Here is a 19644-nt window from a genome sequence, read left to right on the forward strand (position 1 = left end):
GGAACTGTCGTTTACTACTCACAGAGCTACAAGTTCCAGCATCTTTATCAAACTCCAGTTCCCATAATTCTTTGTGCGTGGATGTGCTTTGAATATGTGGTATATAGTGTGGGGACGTGGGTGGCGCTGTGGTCTAAACCACTGAGCCTCTTGGGCTTGCTGATCAGAAGGTCGACGGTTTGAATCCCCGTCATGGGGTGAGCTCCCGTTGCTGTTTCCCAGCTCCTGCCAACCTAGCAGTTCAAAAGCATGCCAATGCAAGTAGATAAATAGGTACCACTGCGGCAGGAAGGTAAATGGCATTTTTGTGCACTTTGGCACTCGTCACAGTACTCTGTGTGCCAGAGGCGGTTTAGTCATGCTGGCCACATGACCCGGAAAACTGTCTGTGGACAAACGCTGGCTCCCTTGGCCTGAAAGCAAGATGAGTGCCGCAACCCCATAGTCACCTTTGACTGGACTTAACTGTCCAGGGGTGCTTTACCTTTTTTTACCTTATATAGTGTGTACACAGCCTTAGCAAAATGAAACACAACTGTCCTTTGAAATTTGCATTTCTCCAAATTTTATGATACAAGTCCTCCAACCAAAAACTACACCACTATGCATATATCAGTGAAAATAACATACAAAACATTATAGTAGGGCAGGCGTAGGCAAACTTGGCTCTCCAGATGTTTTGGGACCACAGCTCCCATCATTCCTGACCACTGGTCCTGTTAGCTAGGGTTGATGGGAGTTGTAGTCTCAAAACATCTGGAGGGCCGAGTTTGCCTATGCCTGTAGTAGGGGAAATTGCTTGCATAAAAATGTGTGTATTAGGCAAATGTACATACAAACATGCATATATTGGGAGAGATGCACACAAAAATGCACACAATTTTGCATGGAGAATTTGTGAAGATTTTTTTGTTCTCAAATTGATGCAAAAATGGGGCAAACTGCATAAGATTGAGAAAATTCAGAACTGACATGGACAGATTCATCCACCCCTACATGCAGCATTAGTAGGTGGTTCAGTTTTGGAGATGCCAGAATAGGATGCTGGAGACATGCACAGTCTGCAGGCCACAATCTGTTTACTCTGGGATACTGTGCAGCTGGTGTGGGATGGAGAGAATTGTTTGTTTTCTGGCAGGTCCCCAAGCTTATGACTCTTCCCTTCCCTTCTCTTCACTGCTCGTCACCTGCCGACAGTTGAAATGCTATCACAAAGAGTTCCTTAGCCCAACTCGAGATGTGATCTTCCGAGTGCAATTCCACACCTGTGCCATTCATGACCTGGCCATTGTCTTCAATAAGGAGGACCTGGATGATGCCTTTAAAGGTAAGAACAATTGTATAAATGGGAATGAAGGGAAGCTGGCTTAGTAAGCAGAGGATCAAATCATAGAACTGTAGCATTGGAAGGGACCCTGAGGGTCATCTAATCCAACCCCCTGTAATGCAGGAATCTCAACTAAAGCATGCATGACAAGTGGCCACCCAACCCTTGCTTAAAAGCCTGCAATGAGTATAAGAATGTTGTTGTTTTGTGTGTTTTTTGTTTGGAGAGTGGTGCCCCCTTTCATGGAATGCAGCTTTCCTGTAGTTCCCCTCACTGTGGCACTTAAGAGTGTAAAGGAATATGCTGTTTATTTATAAAATTTATATACCGCTTTTTAAAAAATGCAATGTACATAAAACCGCATGGAACAATTGCCAATGGGCACAGATAAAATCAGGGAAAACTTAAAAGCAAATACTAAAATCTAGATAGGCTTGTTTAACTAAATTAAAAAGTATGAGCAAGTGCCTAAAAGAGTAAACAAAGTTTCCTGCCAGATGTTAACAGCAGAGAGTTCCAAAGGATAGATGCTGCCATGCTGAAAGACTAACTCCCAACAGATGTGAAACAAACGTGTTATGGCACTTGTAAAAGTGGAAACTCTGCAGTTTGAAGCACTCACATAGGCACATGTGGGGCAAATCAATCTTTCAAGTGAACTGGACCCAAGCTGTTATTTTTGGTTTATGTTAGGATCAAATCATTTAGTTTGTTGGGCCACAGGTAGATTGAAGGATCTGTTGGTGACTGTAACTATTAATCTTCTCTGGAACTTGGCATTCTGTTCACTTACATTATTATCTCTTCCTTGATTTTGATTTGCTGGACTACGCTTCTATTGACCATCATGACATTTCCCAAAGTAGTGCAAGAATCAGTTTGGAAGTGCATAAAAAAGATTCTGCCCCCCCCCCCCCGGCTTTACAGGCCAATTGAAATACCAGACAGATGAATTGAACTCCTGTCCTCATTCTGATTGTCCTGCCAGTGTGGTAGGCAGGGACCAGTGCTTGAGAGGGTCATGTGAGTGGCTCCTCCATGGCTGCCAGCCATTCCAAGAACAATTCCTCTTCAGTCTTACTTCCATCCCAAAGCCATCACCTTGGCTCCACTAGAAAAGAGGAGACTTCATTGTGCTTTATTCGTATAGTGCCAATGCACGTTTGAAGAGGGTGAGCTGCCCGGTGGTGTGTGAGACAGTTGTTGGCTGTGATAAGAGTGGTCTTCACCAAGAAGTGCAGGGGATGGGAAGAAATGTCATAAGCATACCCTCATTAGAGCCAAAGCTGTGCAGATGTTGTCTCATGGTGAACTGTCCTTTGAAGGAATGTAGCTAGATGAACTGAGAAAAACACAGATTATTCATAGTAGTCATAGCCATGAGGATGGGCAACTTGTTGGTGTGAGACCCCAGGGTATCTAGACAGTGAAGCAATGATCCCTGTTGGCATCTCCCTAACAGATCCCCACTGAATTCAGCTTCCCTAGCAGTCATGGTATTGCCCCAGTTTATATGTCCTCAGTCAGTATAGACAGCTAGATATACCTGAATATCCTTTGGTCTTCTTGTTCATTGCAGACGAGCGGTTTCCAGAGTATGGGAAGGTGGAGTTTGTGTTCTCCTATGGACCTGAGAAGATTCAAGGTACTGTGTTTTCTAATCATCAACCTCTGGTACCTACTGTTCCCATTCCCTGCTTCCTCCCCATTGCCAGGCCCTACAGATCTGTGTATGGAGCTCTCCGCCTGATTCCTTCACAGCTTGGCCATTCTTTGCTGATAGGGCAGGTAACCTTGCGTTGGGACTTCCCCTTCCCCTTTGTCACTGCTGCTGGTGGGCAGAGGGTGCTTCAGTTCACCAGCACCATCATAACTAAGAGCCAGCTGCTGATCCAGTTGAGCCACCTGGTCCTGCTTTTCCTTACAAGCCGACACCTTCTTTCCCCTTTCATGCCTGCCTAGTTCATTGAGGCTTCATCCATGGCATTCCCAAATGTCCGCAGTGGACTCTTCTGGGAATAAAATCTTCCAGATCCATCTTAGGTCCTTGCTTGAGTGGCAGTTCACTTGGTCTTATACTCAGTCAGACCATTAGTTTGTCTAGCTTAGTATTGTCCACACCTGGAGTACAGTAGCTCTCCAGACTGAGGTTTTCCCCAGCCCTGCCGGGAGATGCTGGGGATTAAATTTGGGATTTTCTGCATGTGTGTCAGGCCTGCCGCTAGGTCCCAGCTCACAGAGGACCAGCCCCCAGTGGATGTCGTATACAAAAGTCTTTATTGAAGTTTAGTTTCCATTTCCAGGCTCTGGGCGCGCAGACCCACGTCTTGACGCTAGACCGGCTAAGTTCCCTCTGACTCGCTGCTGAACCCACACCAGTTTAAGATTCTAGCCTTGCTCCACCTCCTACGCTGTTCTTTCCTCCTCTGGGTCCTTCTGCCCTCTGATCTTACCTCCTTCCTGGATTCCTCTGACGCTGACCCCCCTGAGTCTCGCCCTTCCTTTCGGCGGGCTTTAGGACCTGGCTCCCTGTCAGGACTCCCTGCTGTGCCGCTCTCCTGTACATTTGAACTTGGCGCGCGCGCCCAGCCGGTAACTTTCCTTCTGACCGTTTCCCCGCTCCCTGATGTGGCCGTTGTCAAGCCTGACTCCTCTCCTCCCGCTGGAGATGAGAACACTGGTCCCGACTCCTGGGACTCCCCCTCCCCACTGCGCTCTGGTGGAGAAGCTGGTCCTGATTTCCAACTGCTGCTCAGGGACTCCCCGCTGGCCCCTCCCTCCTGGGGCTTCCCCCCTGGAACCCCCCTCGCTCTGGCCATCGGTGCTCCCTTCTGTGAGTCCTCCGATTCGCTAGAGAGGCTTGTGGATTGACTCTGCCCACTGTCACTGCCTGCTCCCCCTTCGTACTCCTCCTCCTCACTTTCGATTTGCTCACTCTGCTTTGCCTCTGCTCCTGAACCCCTGACATCCGGATCAGATGTTCTGCCACTGAGCTACAGCCATGCTTGTCCTCAGGCTCTTCCATAGCTGCCCACCCCACCTGCAGCCTCTAACCTTGTGCTGCTCCCCTCTCTCTACCCTTTGATTCCTAACTGTGACTCAGTTCTGGGTTTTCCTTGCATCATCTGTCTTCTACAGGTTCTGTTTCCCCTTTGTCTTGCTCCCTCTGTCTCTTCCCTTCTTCTTATCTTTTCCTTACCACATTCCTGGCTTCTTCTGTGACTGGGCATTCACTGGAAGGTGTTGGCCAGCTCTGTTGCTGAAACTGTGCTGTCCTTCCTCTGCAGGCATGGAGCACCTCGAGAACGGCCCCAGCGTCTCGGTGGACTACAACACCTCTGACCCGCTCATCCGCCGGGACTCCTATGAAAACTTCAACATGCGTCGTGAAGACAGCATGGAGGGTAGGTGCCTCAGACTCCCATTGTACACACCCTAGCTCACGGGTACTGACGTGCTTGTGTGCCACCTGGTAAATGCCAGCTCAGTGAAAGCAAGCATTTTTTTGGCCTATTACTAGGGATAAACTTTCTGGAGGGCATGAGATAAAGCCTAGCATCATCTTACACTTCAGCGTTGTGATCCAAGTCTTAAATTGATGGATGTGCTTCCTTTGGTGCCCTTCAGATAGTGATATCTATAGTTCCCATCAGCATTCCTCCCCTATTTTCAAATAACATTTTAGGACAATGCACATGATTGTATGCATCTGTGAAGTGCTTCTCAAGACTTTTCATGCAAAAAAGGGGAACTCTGGAAACTTATCAGAAAAAGACTTCATGGTTCACTAGCATTTATGCAGCACAATCAGTTCAGGTGGGGCTATGCTGCTCTTCTGGCTTCCCAATGCCACTGCCCCTTACATTGAGGTGGAGTGGCAAGGCAGTGGGGAACGTGGCACAGAGCAGGAGTAGTGGTGGAGCCCACTTGATGCTTCACCTGCACCATGCTAAGCTCCCTATTGCCTCGTCCTTCTGCCTCTTGGTAAGCAGCAGCAATGTGCAGTGCTAGGAAGCACTAGCTGCTACTGAATCCACATGTTACTTTAAAAAACAGAAGCAAGAAGCAGGCCTCTGCTCCAAGGAGCTTACAGTCCAGATCTGGCACTGGAACAGGGACTGAGGGAGAGACAAGGGAAACAAATCAATACTGAGAGGGAAGGAACGGGAGATGCTAGTGCAACAAGAGCTAGCTTTCATGCTCTTTGTTTAAAACAAGGTCTGAGTCAAGCAGGGGATCACAATCCTTACACAGGGTCTAATTGGCATTCCACCCCCCACTTCTAGTATTCTTATCCCAAAGCATTTCTGCTTTCAGTCTTTGAATGGGAGTTCTTGAAAACCAAACCTCGATGTTATAATGTCTGTGCAGTTTCCACTTCAAGCCCTCTCCCATATTGTGACCGCACTTTTGAAGGAGCACACTTTCTTCACTTAGATGCCAGAACTGGATGGTAGCCTTCCTACTTACTAGTCTGAAAGGGGGAGTATCTGTGTGGGGTTGGTCGACAGGTTGTGGAATGACACAAAAGGGATGGAGAAGAGTTAACAAGTATACAGATGGGCAACATACTACAACATTGCGTTTAGGTAGCTGCAAAAATGTACGTGTTGGGCTCTGGAAAATCAAAGATTCAGGGACTTTTTGAAACAGGGTAGGCAGCGGGATATTCCACTGCTGAGCATATGACACAGAAGTTGATACATTAGGCTGCCTTTTTTAGAAACTTTGTTTTGTGCAGCTCTCTGGTATGGAATGATTCCAATAGTGGCAGTGTAAGTAAAGCTCCATAAGGATTAAATACTTTCTGAAATGGCAATAGCTGCTCAACAAAGATGATCAGTGGACTGCCAACTTCATGCTCAGGATCTCCCTAAATCTCAGTCTGTTAGATGCTTGGGAATGAATGGCTTTGGGTGAATGGCTGTATTGTATGTGCTTTTGAGGGGTAGGGGAGGGGGAGAATTACTCTAAAACACACTTTGGGAACAGGACAATGGGTTGAATAAACCACTGTTCTGACCATAACTACCCAAAGCTGTACAGCAAGACTGTGGCAGAACAGGTAAAAAGGGGAGGAGGCTTTTTCCTGCAGCCCTATTGAAAACCAAGTGTTAGTTACAGCAGTGTGAACCAATGTATGCAACATTTTCACATTGTGATGCATAAATCGGTTTTGTTTAAAAGTGGCTTGTGATATGAAAGCAAAGCCTACATTTCCCCTCTTTTGCTTCCTGTTACACATTAGCAGCACTCACAATACGCGGCTCAAAAAGTGCTTTTAGTGTCACGTCTGGAATTTCCCCTTAGTGGGCAAAAATTGGTTTGATTTATAAGGAAGCAATTGCTAATGCAAGTAGCCACTGTAAATGCATCTTTTAGTCAGGCAGACCTTTGCCTTGACCTCTGCGTCCAACTGAATTAAATTGGGTTGAGATCATCTGCCGCTTGCTCCCTTTCCAGATGAATCCCATGATTACACCAAAAGGGTGGGTTCCTTTTCCTAGGGCCAGTTTCCACTGAGGTCACTCGACAAACTTGGCAACGGTGTTTTATTTTGCCTTGGGTTCCCCCTGCCCCAGTTGCTAAGTCATGGTCACTCCTATCCTTGCCCACATGCCTAGCACAGATTGTCACGGGCAGCCTGCCTCAGAGCCAGTGTACGAAGAGGAATGGGGAGAGGTGGGAACAGATGGATTTTCTGGACGGCCTGAAGGTCACGTGCAGCAAGTGGGCCCTGCCCAAGAAACAGATGGCATGGATGTTTGCGAAGTGCCCGACTGATGTCTGCGGAGTCTCTCACCCGAGTCCTCAGGCTGAGTGATAGGTTAGTGATAGGTTCCATAGAGACAGGATGCTTCAGCTGCCTGAGAGTGAGAGCGAGTGCTGCAGCTATTGATGAGCTGGCTGGAATGGCATGGCTTCCCTCCCATCCTTGCTGGCTATGGAGAAACGTCTGGATTCCTGCCTGAGAGAGAAAGCTGGGCAAATGGGCGCACAAACTTGAACACATGGTGGGCGTACTGGGTAGTTCAGCTTGAGCTCACCCATGCTGCTCCTAGAACGGGCTGTAATCGTGACTAGCTTCTCAGAAGACAGTGATTTGGCATTTACATTTGGATGGGCAGAAATAAGTCCCTACCCACCAGAACTGTGGAGAGTTGTTGTTCTTTGCTTATCATCTCTGAGGAAAAAAATAGGGTTGAGTGTTCATTGTGTATAACTAAGCAGCAGAGATGAGACCTTGTTGTGTGCACAGGGGTGGGGTGGACAGGGCTGTTGGAGAATTCTGACGAAGAAGGAAAGAGAAGCAGAAATGGCTGAGGTTTGTTTATCCATCCCATGTTCAGAACAGAAAACAATCCAGAGAGTGCAACTGGTATTTGCTGCTGCTGTTGCTTTCTTTCCTCAAATGATAGATTATTGATTACTTCCCCTCCATTTGCATTGATCCCCCCTTGCATTGAAATGAATGGAGTGCAATAACATACAGTAATGGCAATGTAACTTATGTAATTAATTGTGTAAATAATGTGATTTTGCCACAGTGGGCAGCAAGATGAAAAATGTAGTCTTTGGTGGAAGATGAACTGCAGCAGAATGGGAACAATGCTGCATGTGACTTTAAAACCAGCAATGTTTGGCTTCTGCTTATCTCAACCAGCAAAAGCCTATTGTCGTTAATTTTATTGAGTGATGAATAAGGTGGATGATTCTATGGCCTGAATATTTTCAGTATATAAGGATACCCGTTGGATGCTGTTCCAGAGAATCAGAGACTCTGTAGCTTCTTTTGCATGTGCCAGTTTATTGTGGGGTGGAGGGAAGAGTTTTGAGGAATGTTGTAAAATCACCACAATTACCAGCCAAGCAGAAAATTGGATCAACTTTGGGAAATGTAGTGATTTATATTGGCCTCTGTGGCCTGTTTGGCCCTGGATGTAATTTATTGAATCCTAAAATTATCTGTTTATGCTTGGAGTTACTATTTTTTATTGGGAGTGTGTATGTTACTCACCCTCCCATTCAGGTTTAAGAATGGTGCTGAGGAGATGAAAATATTTTCTCCTGGAAAAGAATATCATAGACAGATATTCTTTTCTCACAGAGCTCTTGCATGCATATCCCCAATGAATGTCAGAAGGGGCATCTGATCCACATGATCCACTGTGGTTGTGGATCACCATTCTGTGCTGAGATGATGGGAACTCAATGCGTATAACAAAGGAACCCCTTGAGCCCACTAGCAATTGTGTTGGCATTGACAATGCCTAGCCAATCCCCCCACTATCCAATTCCATATCAAGGGGGTAAATGTTGGTATGTTTTGTTTTGCTTTGTACTTTAGTAGTCTGTCTTCCTTACTTGAACCAACTAGTTGCATATCGCTGAAAAGTTCCTTATTGTAGAACCCTTTTTGACCTGCTTTATCTAGACTTCATGGTACACTATGAGCCTGGAGATTTAGGCCAGGGGTAGAGGAAACCTGTGGCCTTTCAGATATTGCCGGACTCCACCTTCTATCATTCCTGACTCTTAGCCAGGCTGGCTGGGGCTGATGATAAGATCTGGAGTCCAACAACATCTGAAGGGCCACAGGGACCACATCCCTTTATAAAGTCTCAAGTGATAAGGATGATAAATGCTGAGGATTATGCTTCATAGCCTGGTAGCTTAGGATTGCTGTTGAGATGGACACAGACAGTTCTGACTTCTGCCTCTTAACTGTAAAGCAACAACTGCTGCATCAGATCTCTCCTTCTCAAACTCCCACCTCTTCCTGACAGTCCCTTCCTCTCCATACTGTGTAGGCACTGAGTTGTATTATCCATGATGGAAGCAGAGCCCCTCAACCTCCTTTGTCTGTTTGATTTTGTAGAAATGTGAAAAGTGTTTAGCAGAGCTCTGACTACTTACAGCTTTTGTGCTTAAATAGTTTTTTAGATGCAGTTTAACTGAAAACGGAATGTTCACATGCAATCAAATATTTCATTGGGCAGAACAAGGATAGGTTGTTTTGGGGATAATCTATCTATATAGGGACCCAAGTATTAATAGAAACTGTTCCCAGCCTTTGGAAAATGCCAGCCCATTTGCAGAATTGTCTCCAACTAATGCACTGTCTCAAACTAATGGATGTGCAATATAAATTTTCAGGCATGGAGAAACAGCAAGGCCTATTATATGCATCTGTGCTGCACAGTCCCCACAATATCACCCTGGAATGTTCCTAAGCTTCACTGCCCATCTTCCATGTAGAACCCCATTCCATTTCCTTGTAAGGTTAGCAAAGGTTTCCATTTCTGGAGTCATTAGCATTCAAAGCACTTCATCCCATGTGCAAGGAAACATTAATGATAATGGATGGGTTGTGAAAATCTCAAAGGAGTCCTTGCTTCATCTTTGGTATTTATGGCTTCCCCCTGCTTGTCACGCATCCTGTAGTTTCAGAAAGTGGAAGATGTGCAGAAAGGAGGGAACTGGGATTGCATTTGCTAATGCTGAGCCTTTCATTGTTGGCCAAAGTCCCTGCGTGGCAGCCACATGGAACATACTCAGGTGAATTGAGCCAAAAATCTGTTCAGGAAGGCTTGGCTCATCTTCCAGTTGGGTTTGGTATTCAGAATTGTTCTTGCTCCTCTCTCCTCCCCCACTCCCCTTTTTCTCACAGCTGGAGAACTTCTACTTCATACCTCAAGGAGTTCTTCATTTTGAAAAAAATTGAAAGGAGAGAACAGGATTTCCTCTCTGCAGTAAGGCTATACCCATCTACCTTAGATCTAGGCTAGCATTGTCATAGCAGTATCATTGTTAGGGAAGCTAACAGTGCATAGATTCAGGTTGCACTTTAGAGTAGGCAGGATAGAATTGTACCTGTCAGAACAGGAGTGAGGAATCCTGTTCAGCCAGAGAGCCACATTCCCTTATGGGCAGCCTTTCAAGGGCCACATGCCAGGGGTGGTCAAAGCCAGAGAAAAAAGTGGGCAGAAGAAAGAATGTGAATTTTATTTTTGTACATTAGGTTAATTTCTACTCACACTCACACAACCCTCTCTAAGCTCCATCCAGACCAGTGAGAGGTGTCAAGGACACATTCCAGCCAGGCCAAAATACTCAAGGAGGGTGCGAAGCCAGTGAGGGGTGTGGCCTGGGAAAGGGGGGGCAGATGGGCAGAGTTCTGAGGGTTAAATAGAGAGGCCCAAAGGGCTGTGTTTGTCCCATGGGCATGAGGTGACTCACCTGTGCATTTGGCCATACATAACCCTGGAGAAACTAACTGCACGATGATCTGCTCACCACTTTTGGCTGCAGAGGCCAGTGGCAGGAGAACAGTGACCATTAATTTCTGCCTAGGGATAGAAGCGCTTTCCGGTTGCAGGAAATTTCACTTCAGGTAATCTCCCTCAAAGCCCCCATCCTCCAAAGTATTTGGTTGTTCTTGCTGCAATATGTTTTTGTTATCTGGCTGTAGGCTGCCCAGATGTGCTTTGGTGCAAAGTGGCAGGGTATAAATATTGAAATACACAAATTTTAAATCATCAGTTGTGATACTTGTAATTCCCCAGGCCAATTCCATGAGCAGATGCCCAGGCAAGTTCGTGCTTGGGTTACCGAAAGTCTCAGTACTTTACTTTATTTTGCTTTGCTTACTTTCTTTCCATCTGGGACTTCCCTCCCTGTTCTCAACATCTCCTTTTTCCGTAACATGGGAGGCGAGAGGGTTAGGATGAGAGAAATGGACAAGTTTTCTCTTCATACACTACAAGCAAGCACAAAGAGCAGGAAGTGCAAATCTACTACTGCTTCCTGTTGCCCATTTATTAAGTAATGTCTGAAGTACTCCAGGATATACAGAGATACAAGCTGGGATGTAGGCAGATATTTGTTCAGTCTGCTTTTATCAGCTGTTGTAGCAGAGTGACAAAGGGCCAGGTGTGCAATGTATTTGCATGCATCCTGTTAATTTAAGGGGGGGGGGGTGTTGAGGAACACACAACCAAACCCTTTGGGAATTCTGTCTAGCTGGAGTTTTTGTCAGAAAGAAGGGGAAAAACCATTGCCAGCACAGAGCGGTAGGTGGGTGGGACTGGAACGAAGGCAGAATATTCCTTATTTACAGTTTTTCTTGCCATATTTGGCGATGGAGCTGCATGCAGAGTTTCTGGCACAGCAATAATAAGTGTGTGCCTAGTGGTCAGGAGAAGCTGGCATGAAGTTGAGGATGTCAGAGCAAGGCGGGACAGATGGTAGCTTCATCGCCAGAATGCTAACACGAGAGACACAGACAGAGAGGGATGGGAGGTTTCTCCAGACAATGATGGTTCAGTTCTCAGTGATGTGCAAGACCTTCCTTTTCAGGGGGTTGGGGGGGTAGATAAATAAGAAAAAGACTCTAATTCCCTTCCTGCCTGCCACAAGAAAAGTGTGCCAGTTGGTTGCTAGAGCAGCTTCCTTCTTTTGTAAAGTAGCTGGGGATGTTGTGTCGCAGTCTGGATTTGATCTTTTATTAACTGGATTAACAGATGTAGTAGGTAAGGGGCCAGCTACACAGTTGAAATGGCTGAGCTGTTGATCTTGGATGGTCATGTGAGCACATCTAAAGTTTACTCCCTCATCACCACCCCCCACCCGGCCGGCTGCCTGTCCTGCCACTTGCTGGATGAAGACCTTGACTTACGGTTTCTGCCGTGGCATGGGTTCAATGGCATAGCAGGTGGTATGCATGGCTAAGCAAGAGAAGATTGGGAGGGTTGGACTAGATGACCCTCTGGATCCCTCCCAACTCTACAATTTTATGATTTTACGTTGATCCAACAAACGAGCCACCCCCTGCCCTTTTTAAAGAGTAGAGCAGGTACCACTTTAGTGCAGCAAGCAAGAGGCATCTTTGGACTGGGCGAGCAAATGGGCACTCCTTCAAGAGGCTAGCAATTGAGCAGTCTCTTTATACCATCATTTGGCACCTTCTCTGCGAGTGCAGACTCCTGGGCAGGAGGATGGTTCCTGCATGGAAGGGGGCTGGTCGGAAGCATCTGATGACACAAGGGTGGGTACCTGCTCTGACAACCTACCTGGTCCTTCCCTGGGATCCAACTCTGCACCTGTGGCTTCCTCCTTGGTTGACTCCAAGGTTTCAGATCCTGACCTGCTAGGACTCTCCCCAACGTCATTGGGCTTCAGGTCTTTGAGCTCATCTCCCCCTTCTGCCTGATTTGACCATCCCCTCCAGGAAAATCTCCACATGGCTTATGACACTGTCCTTTCCTGGTGTACAAGCACATTGGAAGGACTGAAACTCTGAAAGCAGCTTGTCTTTGCAATGTGCTTCTGCTGTCTCCAGCCCCATCCCCGAATGAAGTGGCAGGACATGAGGGTGTGAGAAGGAGCAGCCCACCTGAACCTGTGCTGTTTTTCCGAAGCAGAATTAGCATGTTTCTCCAGTGCTACTATAGCTGCAGCCAGAAACTGCTGTCTGGCCATGTGTTGCCTTCTCTGGTTGCTGGAAAATGTCAGGCTGCAGGTGGTGCACTGCATGTATGCCAATCTTGTCTGGAACTAGAGTTTTGCAGAGTTCCTCATCCATATAGTTCCATATAGCACAAATCTAGTCACTCCTCTTGGCAGTGGCTCTCCAATGTCTCACATAGAAACTTTCCCAACCCTGTGAGCTAAGATTGCTAGAGACGATTAAACCTGGGTCTTTTTGCATGCAAAATATGTGCTCTATTACTGATCCCATCATTTGTGCCTCAGTCATCTTTACCATGAGTTATTTTGCCCCCAAAGACAGTAACTAACATATCAGCAGAGAAACCAGCCAATAGCAGAACTCACTGCATGAAGGGAGTCCCCCAGTTCAAGTCTGTCTTTAAAACTATGAGAGAGGAGATATTCTTTCATCTTTTATTCCTAAAATGAAAGCTGGTATGTAAAAAAGGAGAATTTTAGCAGTGGATACCACTTCTAATATTCAGGTACATAAAACTCGTATGAAATTTGTGGCAAAATCTCAAGATTTTGCAAGTGAAAATCAAGCAAATGGAGATATTAGATCTTGCCACCAATGAGAACTCATGGCTTGTGTTTAGAGTTTGTATCCTTTCGGAAATGTGTCGCCTTTAAGTGTAAGTCACTGCTTTGTTTTCTTTCAGCTGAGCCAAATATCTTGGCCCACTCTGCCACTGGCAAATTGCTTCAGTACCCTTGCAAATGCATTTGGGCCAAGCTGAAGCTGGTCACATGGATGGGGCAATGCCAATGACTTTTCCAAAGATAGACTCTCTGTTACAGATGCTACATTGTTTGGCCAGAGCTTTGTCCCCACCCCCTTGAATTCCTGCCTCAGTGCTTCCTAGATGAGATGGGATTCAGAGTGGGGGGAGAGGGGTCACATTCTGCTCAAGTGCTTCATTAAGAGTCCCTTTGGCCTGGCAATAGCATAAATGGGATACTAGGAGTCTGAAAGATGGTGGTGGGGTTTTGGAGCACTACAAGAAACATGCATACATACACACCATACCAGCCTAGGAAAGAGCCAGTGCAATTGCATTGTAGCTGCATAGAACAGAGGCTGGCACTTGTCCAGAAAAGTGCCCTTTTATTCATCCTCCGCACTGAGAAGATGGTTCCCAGTACAGCGGTATGGTGTGTGCTCTGCAAAATCTCAGCACAGCCTAGTGCTGCTAAGCATCTGTAAAAGTTATTCTCCAGGGCAGAGTTCACATTTCACAAGGGGTCTACCAAGAAGTTGCAATACTTAATCACAGATTCCAAGGGGCCAGCCATGTTAATTTGCTCTAGTAGACTAAGAAGAGCTCTGTGGCACATAAATACTTAAGATTAAATTGGTGCACAGAATATTATATTGCAGAGCCCAATGTGAAAGAGTTATCTAAACATTGCCTAACTCACAAGAGTAATCACATTTATTATTATTATAAAAACACACAGTAGAACTCTCTTTCCATCAAATGTTGATGGCAGGGATAGACAATGTGGAGCCCCCAGATGTTTCTAGATTGTAACTCCCATCATTCTTGACCTTTGCAATGATAGCTTGTGCTGATGGGAGTTGGAGTCCAGCAATATCTGGAGGGCAGCACACTGGTTCCCTCTGGTTTATGTCCAGGTTTTGGTTTAACCACCAACTACCATAGCCTTCATATGCAAATGCTACCAGGGACTGGGGGAGGCATCCAACCAAGTAGCTCTGTTAATGCTAGGATTTATATTTTTGCAACCAAACTTCTCCCTTTCTTCCCCATGCCCCCTGGCCCTCCCCAAGTCTGCTCCAGATGGTTGGGGGACACCCACCTATACCCCGAGCAGACTGGGGGCTGCAGAGAGTGGAAAGGAAGTTCCATTGTGCAGCCAGAAAACTTTGTGCTAATGGAACTACCTCCCCACATGTTCTATTTACTTTTTGTCACTTAGTTATCTGTAATCTATCCCCATCCTAAAGGCTAGTGATGTTTAATGCTTCATTTAAACTCCAGGCATTTAGCTATTTTATCCTGTGGTAGCAAATCAACAGAGTGTTTTGTCACAGGGTGCCAAGAATATCTGTTGTTGTTTTTTTGCGGCATAAGCTAGAGTGCACATCTACACTTAAGTCTACAAAAGCTTATGGCATAATAAAACCGAAATGGAACTCCCTTTACAGTGGGAGGGATTTACACTGAAAAATAAGTTATCCGGTTTGTTTTCAAACTTCAATCCAATACCATCTTGATCAACAGGCCCAATAGCAGCTGCTGCTGCTGCTGCTGCTGCTTCTCCTCCTCCTCCTCCTCCTCCTCCTCCTCCTCCTCCTCCTTCTTCTTCTTCTTCTTCTTCGTGCGAATGTGTTTTCAGTTTGCTTTAAAGTGACTCTAAGTGGTCATTAGGACAGCAAATTCAGTGAGGAGAAAAGGTATAATTGGCGGGATGGTGAACTGCAATCCCCAAAGGGTCTTCCTAAGAGGAATGCAAAGCTTTCTGCAGGTGCAGCCGTTTGGCAGGGATGCCAGAGCCCCCGCCCCTGTTTCTCTGAAATGCTGGATTAGCAGCATGAAGGATGTATCTCCGCTATCCCTGCGACAGGCTGCCAGAAGCAATCACTCCTGCTGCACTCTAATTACCCTGTGGCCTGGTGCCAGCAGACGTTCCTACCAGGAGAGCTTGTTGTGAGGCAGGCAGCAGCACAGCTTCTTGCTGCGTTTGTGTGTAATTGTGTGTAAGGTAATTGTTTTTCTGTGCCGGGATCATAAAGTAAAATGAGGGTGAGGGTAAATCCATTTGGTTCTGCGCATGGCGGGATTCCCGGCAACTCTTTAGCATGCATTTATCTCCAACCGTCTGTTGCATGCAGTGAAGCTCAAATAGCTAAGAATAATAGTAGGAACAACAACACCACCTTCATAATTCAGGCCTGCCACCTCATGGAAAATCACTTTGGATTTTGAAATTTGCTGTTTGTAAGGGCATGCCTTGGTTTAATTAGTTCTGCTTTCTTTCTCTGAATTACAGTTTCATTAGTTCTGCCATTCACTGGAGAACTAGCACAGTGTAGTGGATGGTGTGTCAGACTAGAACTGGGGTGGCACAGGTTCAAATCCCCACTCAGCCTTGAAGCTCGCTGAGTGATTTTGGGCTGGTTGTTATCTTCCAGCATGACCTACCTGATAAGGTTGCTGAGAAGGTAAAACAGGAGGCAGATATTTCCTTGGAGGAAGGACTGGATAAAATTGTAAACAGTAGATTCAAATAACTCTGTCAAATGCCTGGGAGAATTCCGAGGGCTGGCCAAAAGCAGAAGAGAGTAGAATTGCCCAACAGTGAGGGAAGGCATTGTGGTTTGCAAGGGGGATACTTAATGCTGATTAAACTGCAAGGTAGATGATCAGGAGACAAGGTTCCCTGCCTAGAATTTGCACAGCTAGTTTTCTTTCCCAGTTAATTGGTTTCAGGAATCAGGGGTTTGGGGAATCCTAATCACATTTTTGGTCTTCGTTCTCGGTTCCTTGAGTAAAGGGGAGATGACCTCCAGAGAACACTTCATCTAAGGAGGGCAGTCCAACTTTTCATACGGGCCACAAGAGTGCTTTGAAATGGAACTCATAGACCTCGCACTGCCTTGTTGCACAGGGTGTGGGGAGCAAAGCTAAAATTTGACACGCGCAGCCCAGCCCTCACACTTCCTTCCCAAGGCCTTGAGAGCTGCATGCATGCTGGACCACCCTAATTGAAGATCTTAAAAGTACCAAATATTCATTTGCCATGCTGGCTGAGCCTGATGGGAGTTATAGCCCCAAACACCAGGATGGTAAATGATGCTCTGTTGGAACACGATCTGCACTAAATCTCTTGATTCAAAAGGATCAGGAAGTTTACACAAATACAATGGTACCTCGGGTTAAATACTTAATTCTCTCCAGAGGTCCGTTCTTAACCCGAAACTGTTCTTAACCTGAAGCACCACTTTAGTTAATGGGGCCTCCTGCTGCCGCCATGCCGCCGGAGCACGATTTCTGTTCTCATCCTGAAGCAAAATTCTTAACCCAAGGTAATATTTCTGGGTTAGCGGAGTCTGTAACCTGAAGCATATGTAACCTGAAGTGTATGTAACCAAAGGTACCACTGTATAGACATTCCCAGAATAAATAGGATAACTTGGGGGAAATGTAATTAAAATGAAGCATACATTTTTTTCTTCGGTGTATAATTTACAGAGATTGTGGCTGGAGAACTCAGAGGCATTTATAGTGTAGAATTCTAAATCTTCCAGGGCTCTTCAGGATGAGTTAAAAATAGCCCCTTTCATGTATTTTGGAAAGCATGTTTGATCCGTGTATCTGTGTGTGTATATGTTGGTTGCTGTACACATGCCTGTGCTATAAACTAATACAGTAGCTGCCTGTTGTCGTCAGTGCATGTATATGTTACACGAGGCTCTCTGCCTTCAGATGTTTGCCATGCTTTCCCCACTAAGTCCATATTGTTATTTACAGCCCACTACGTCAGTCCCTCCCCATCTTTGGTATCATTTTTTAATTCACGGAGTTGAGTGCTTGGAGCCCTTGTAAATCATCTGCCTTCACACCAGGGAGCAGAGCAGTAAAGGGGGGCGGGATATATCTAGTTTGCCAGTGAGGTCACTGCGGGTTGTGGCGCGGAAAAGGCTCGCAGCAGCTGCTTGCGGCACAAGTGTCTTATCTCTCTGGCTTGTTAATACCCACAGGGCTATAAATATTGGTTTTAGGCAGGATTTCAGATATTCCTGTCACCTTTGTGTCACAGTGTGGATCAGGGCATGCCTAAACTTCAAGCACCCTCTGTGGGTTAAGGTCCCTCCATCAGGCGGAAACCTGTCACAACACCCCATGTTTGCACCCTACTCATATTCCCAGGATCATCTTGTGTCTCTTGCCCTCCATGTTTAACATTCATCATATCTATACCTTTTGGGCAAGACTTTGTTTGTAACAGATTAAATCCAAGCTTGCTGCAAGAGCTCCCATCCAGTGCAACTACTGTCATGGCCCCAGCCTTGAGCTCAGACCCAGAGGAGGGTAAGCTAGGGCTGCTGTTCCACCAGCTGATAACTGGACCGGGATCTCGACACCAAACTTGTGGTTAATGGTCAACAGCTGGTAGAAGCCAAGCCTGGACTCTAGTGAGCATCTTCTTCCATGCCCTGAATCAAATGCCTCCCACTACACTGTACCTGCCCAGCAGGAGGCTACAGAAAGAAAAAGTGCTAGTCTGCAGGCCTAGTGGGTGACCCATTAAGGATTCACACTCTTCAGGGAAGCAGGTGGAGCTTAGGAGGCGTGCATGGGATGGACAGACTCACAAGGCCTCTGTTCACCTCCAGCCTTGTTGGAGCAATTTGCTCAGTTGATCTTTCTATGATGCTGTCTTGTGAATCCATCAATCCATCAGTACAATTATTAGGATATGCTTTGCAAGAATCCATCTGCAAGAACACAGATTGAAATTAACGAAAATTGGAAAGACAGAATGAAACATTCATTAAATCTATTGTTCAGCTCTAAAATGTAGCATCATTTAATATGTTTACTTTGAGCAATAAATTTAGAGAAGTAATCCAGATTAATATATAGATATTATAAGAAATGATTATGGACCTTTTGAAAGTTGTTGACTTTCTTTTTTTTTTTTTTTTTAAAATAATTTTTATTGATTTTACAACATAAACAAAAAACAAATAAACATAACACGACTTCCCCAAACCTCCCCTTCCCTGCATCCAAATTTTAAAAATTTTTAGCAATTCTTCATCCCATTTTTATATTTAATTCTCTTTAAAAAAATTCTATTTTATAAATTTCAATTTATAGCTGTAATTCTTTGTATCCAATCCCTTGACATCTTAACATTCCGAAATTTTGCAACAATTTTTAAGATAGATTTTAAATTTTTTCCAGTCCTCCTCCACTGTCTCTTTCTTCTGGTCACGAATTCTGCCGGTCATCTCTGCCAATCCCATAAGTTCAGTCACCTTGGTCTGCCATTCTTCCAGAGTAGGTAATTCTTTAGTCTTCCAATACTTCGCCAAAAGGATTCTTGCTGCTGTTGTTGCATACATAAAAAAGGTCCTATCTTTCTTTGGTACCAATTGGCCGACCATGCCCAGGAGAAAAGCCTCCGGTTTCTTTACAAATGTCCACTTAAGGATTTTCTTAATTTCATTATAGATCATTTCCCAGTAGGCCTTAATCTTTGGGCAGGTCCACCAAAGGTGATAAAAAGTTCCTTCACATTCATTGCACTTCCAACAATTGTTATTGGGCAAATGATATATCTTTGCAAGCTTGACTGGAGTCATGTACCACCTATAGATCATTTTCATTATGTTCTCTTTCAGGGCACTGCATGCCGTAAATTTAATACCTGTGGTCCATAACTGCTCCCAGTCAGCAAACATAATATCATGACCAATATCCTGTGCCCACTTAATCATAGCTGATTTAACCGTTTCATCCTGTGTATTCCATTTTAGCAGCAGATTATACATTCTAGACAGATTCTTGGTATTGGGTTCTAGCAATTCTGTTTCTAACTTTGACCTCTCCTTCTGAAATCCTAGTTTTCTGTCCTGCTTAAAAGTTTCATTGATCTGGAAATAATGTAACCAATCTCGAACTTTGGGTTTCAATTTCTCAAAACTCTGTAGTTTCAACTTTTCACCATCATATTCTATAATTTCACAATATTTTGGCCACTCTGTATCCATGTTCAGTCTTTTTACCGCCTTAGCTTCCATTGGTGACAACCACCTGGGGGTTTTGCTTTCAAGCAAATCTTTATATCGG

At 45.3% G+C, this 19644-nt stretch overlaps 1 protein-coding gene across 20 annotated transcripts in view; it reads left to right on the forward strand.

The window, feature by feature from the left end:
• Positions 1-19644, forward strand: part of TNS1 (tensin 1) — a 335674-nt gene that overhangs the window by 239971 nt on the left and 76059 nt on the right. For all 20 annotated transcript variants that reach the window (XM_081852254.1, XM_081852268.1, XM_081852271.1 and 17 more), the window contains 3 exons: positions 1198-1327; positions 2907-2972; positions 4615-4731. In XM_081852254.1, the coding sequence (XP_081708380.1) occupies positions 1198-1327; positions 2907-2972; positions 4615-4731 (313 nt within the window). The remainder of the gene's footprint in view (positions 1-1197; positions 1328-2906; positions 2973-4614; positions 4732-19644) is intronic.

Source organism: Podarcis erhardii (assembly GCF_964252035.2).
Source record: "Podarcis erhardii genome assembly, chromosome: 1".
NCBI lineage: Eukaryota > Metazoa > Chordata > Lepidosauria > Squamata > Lacertidae > Podarcis > Podarcis erhardii.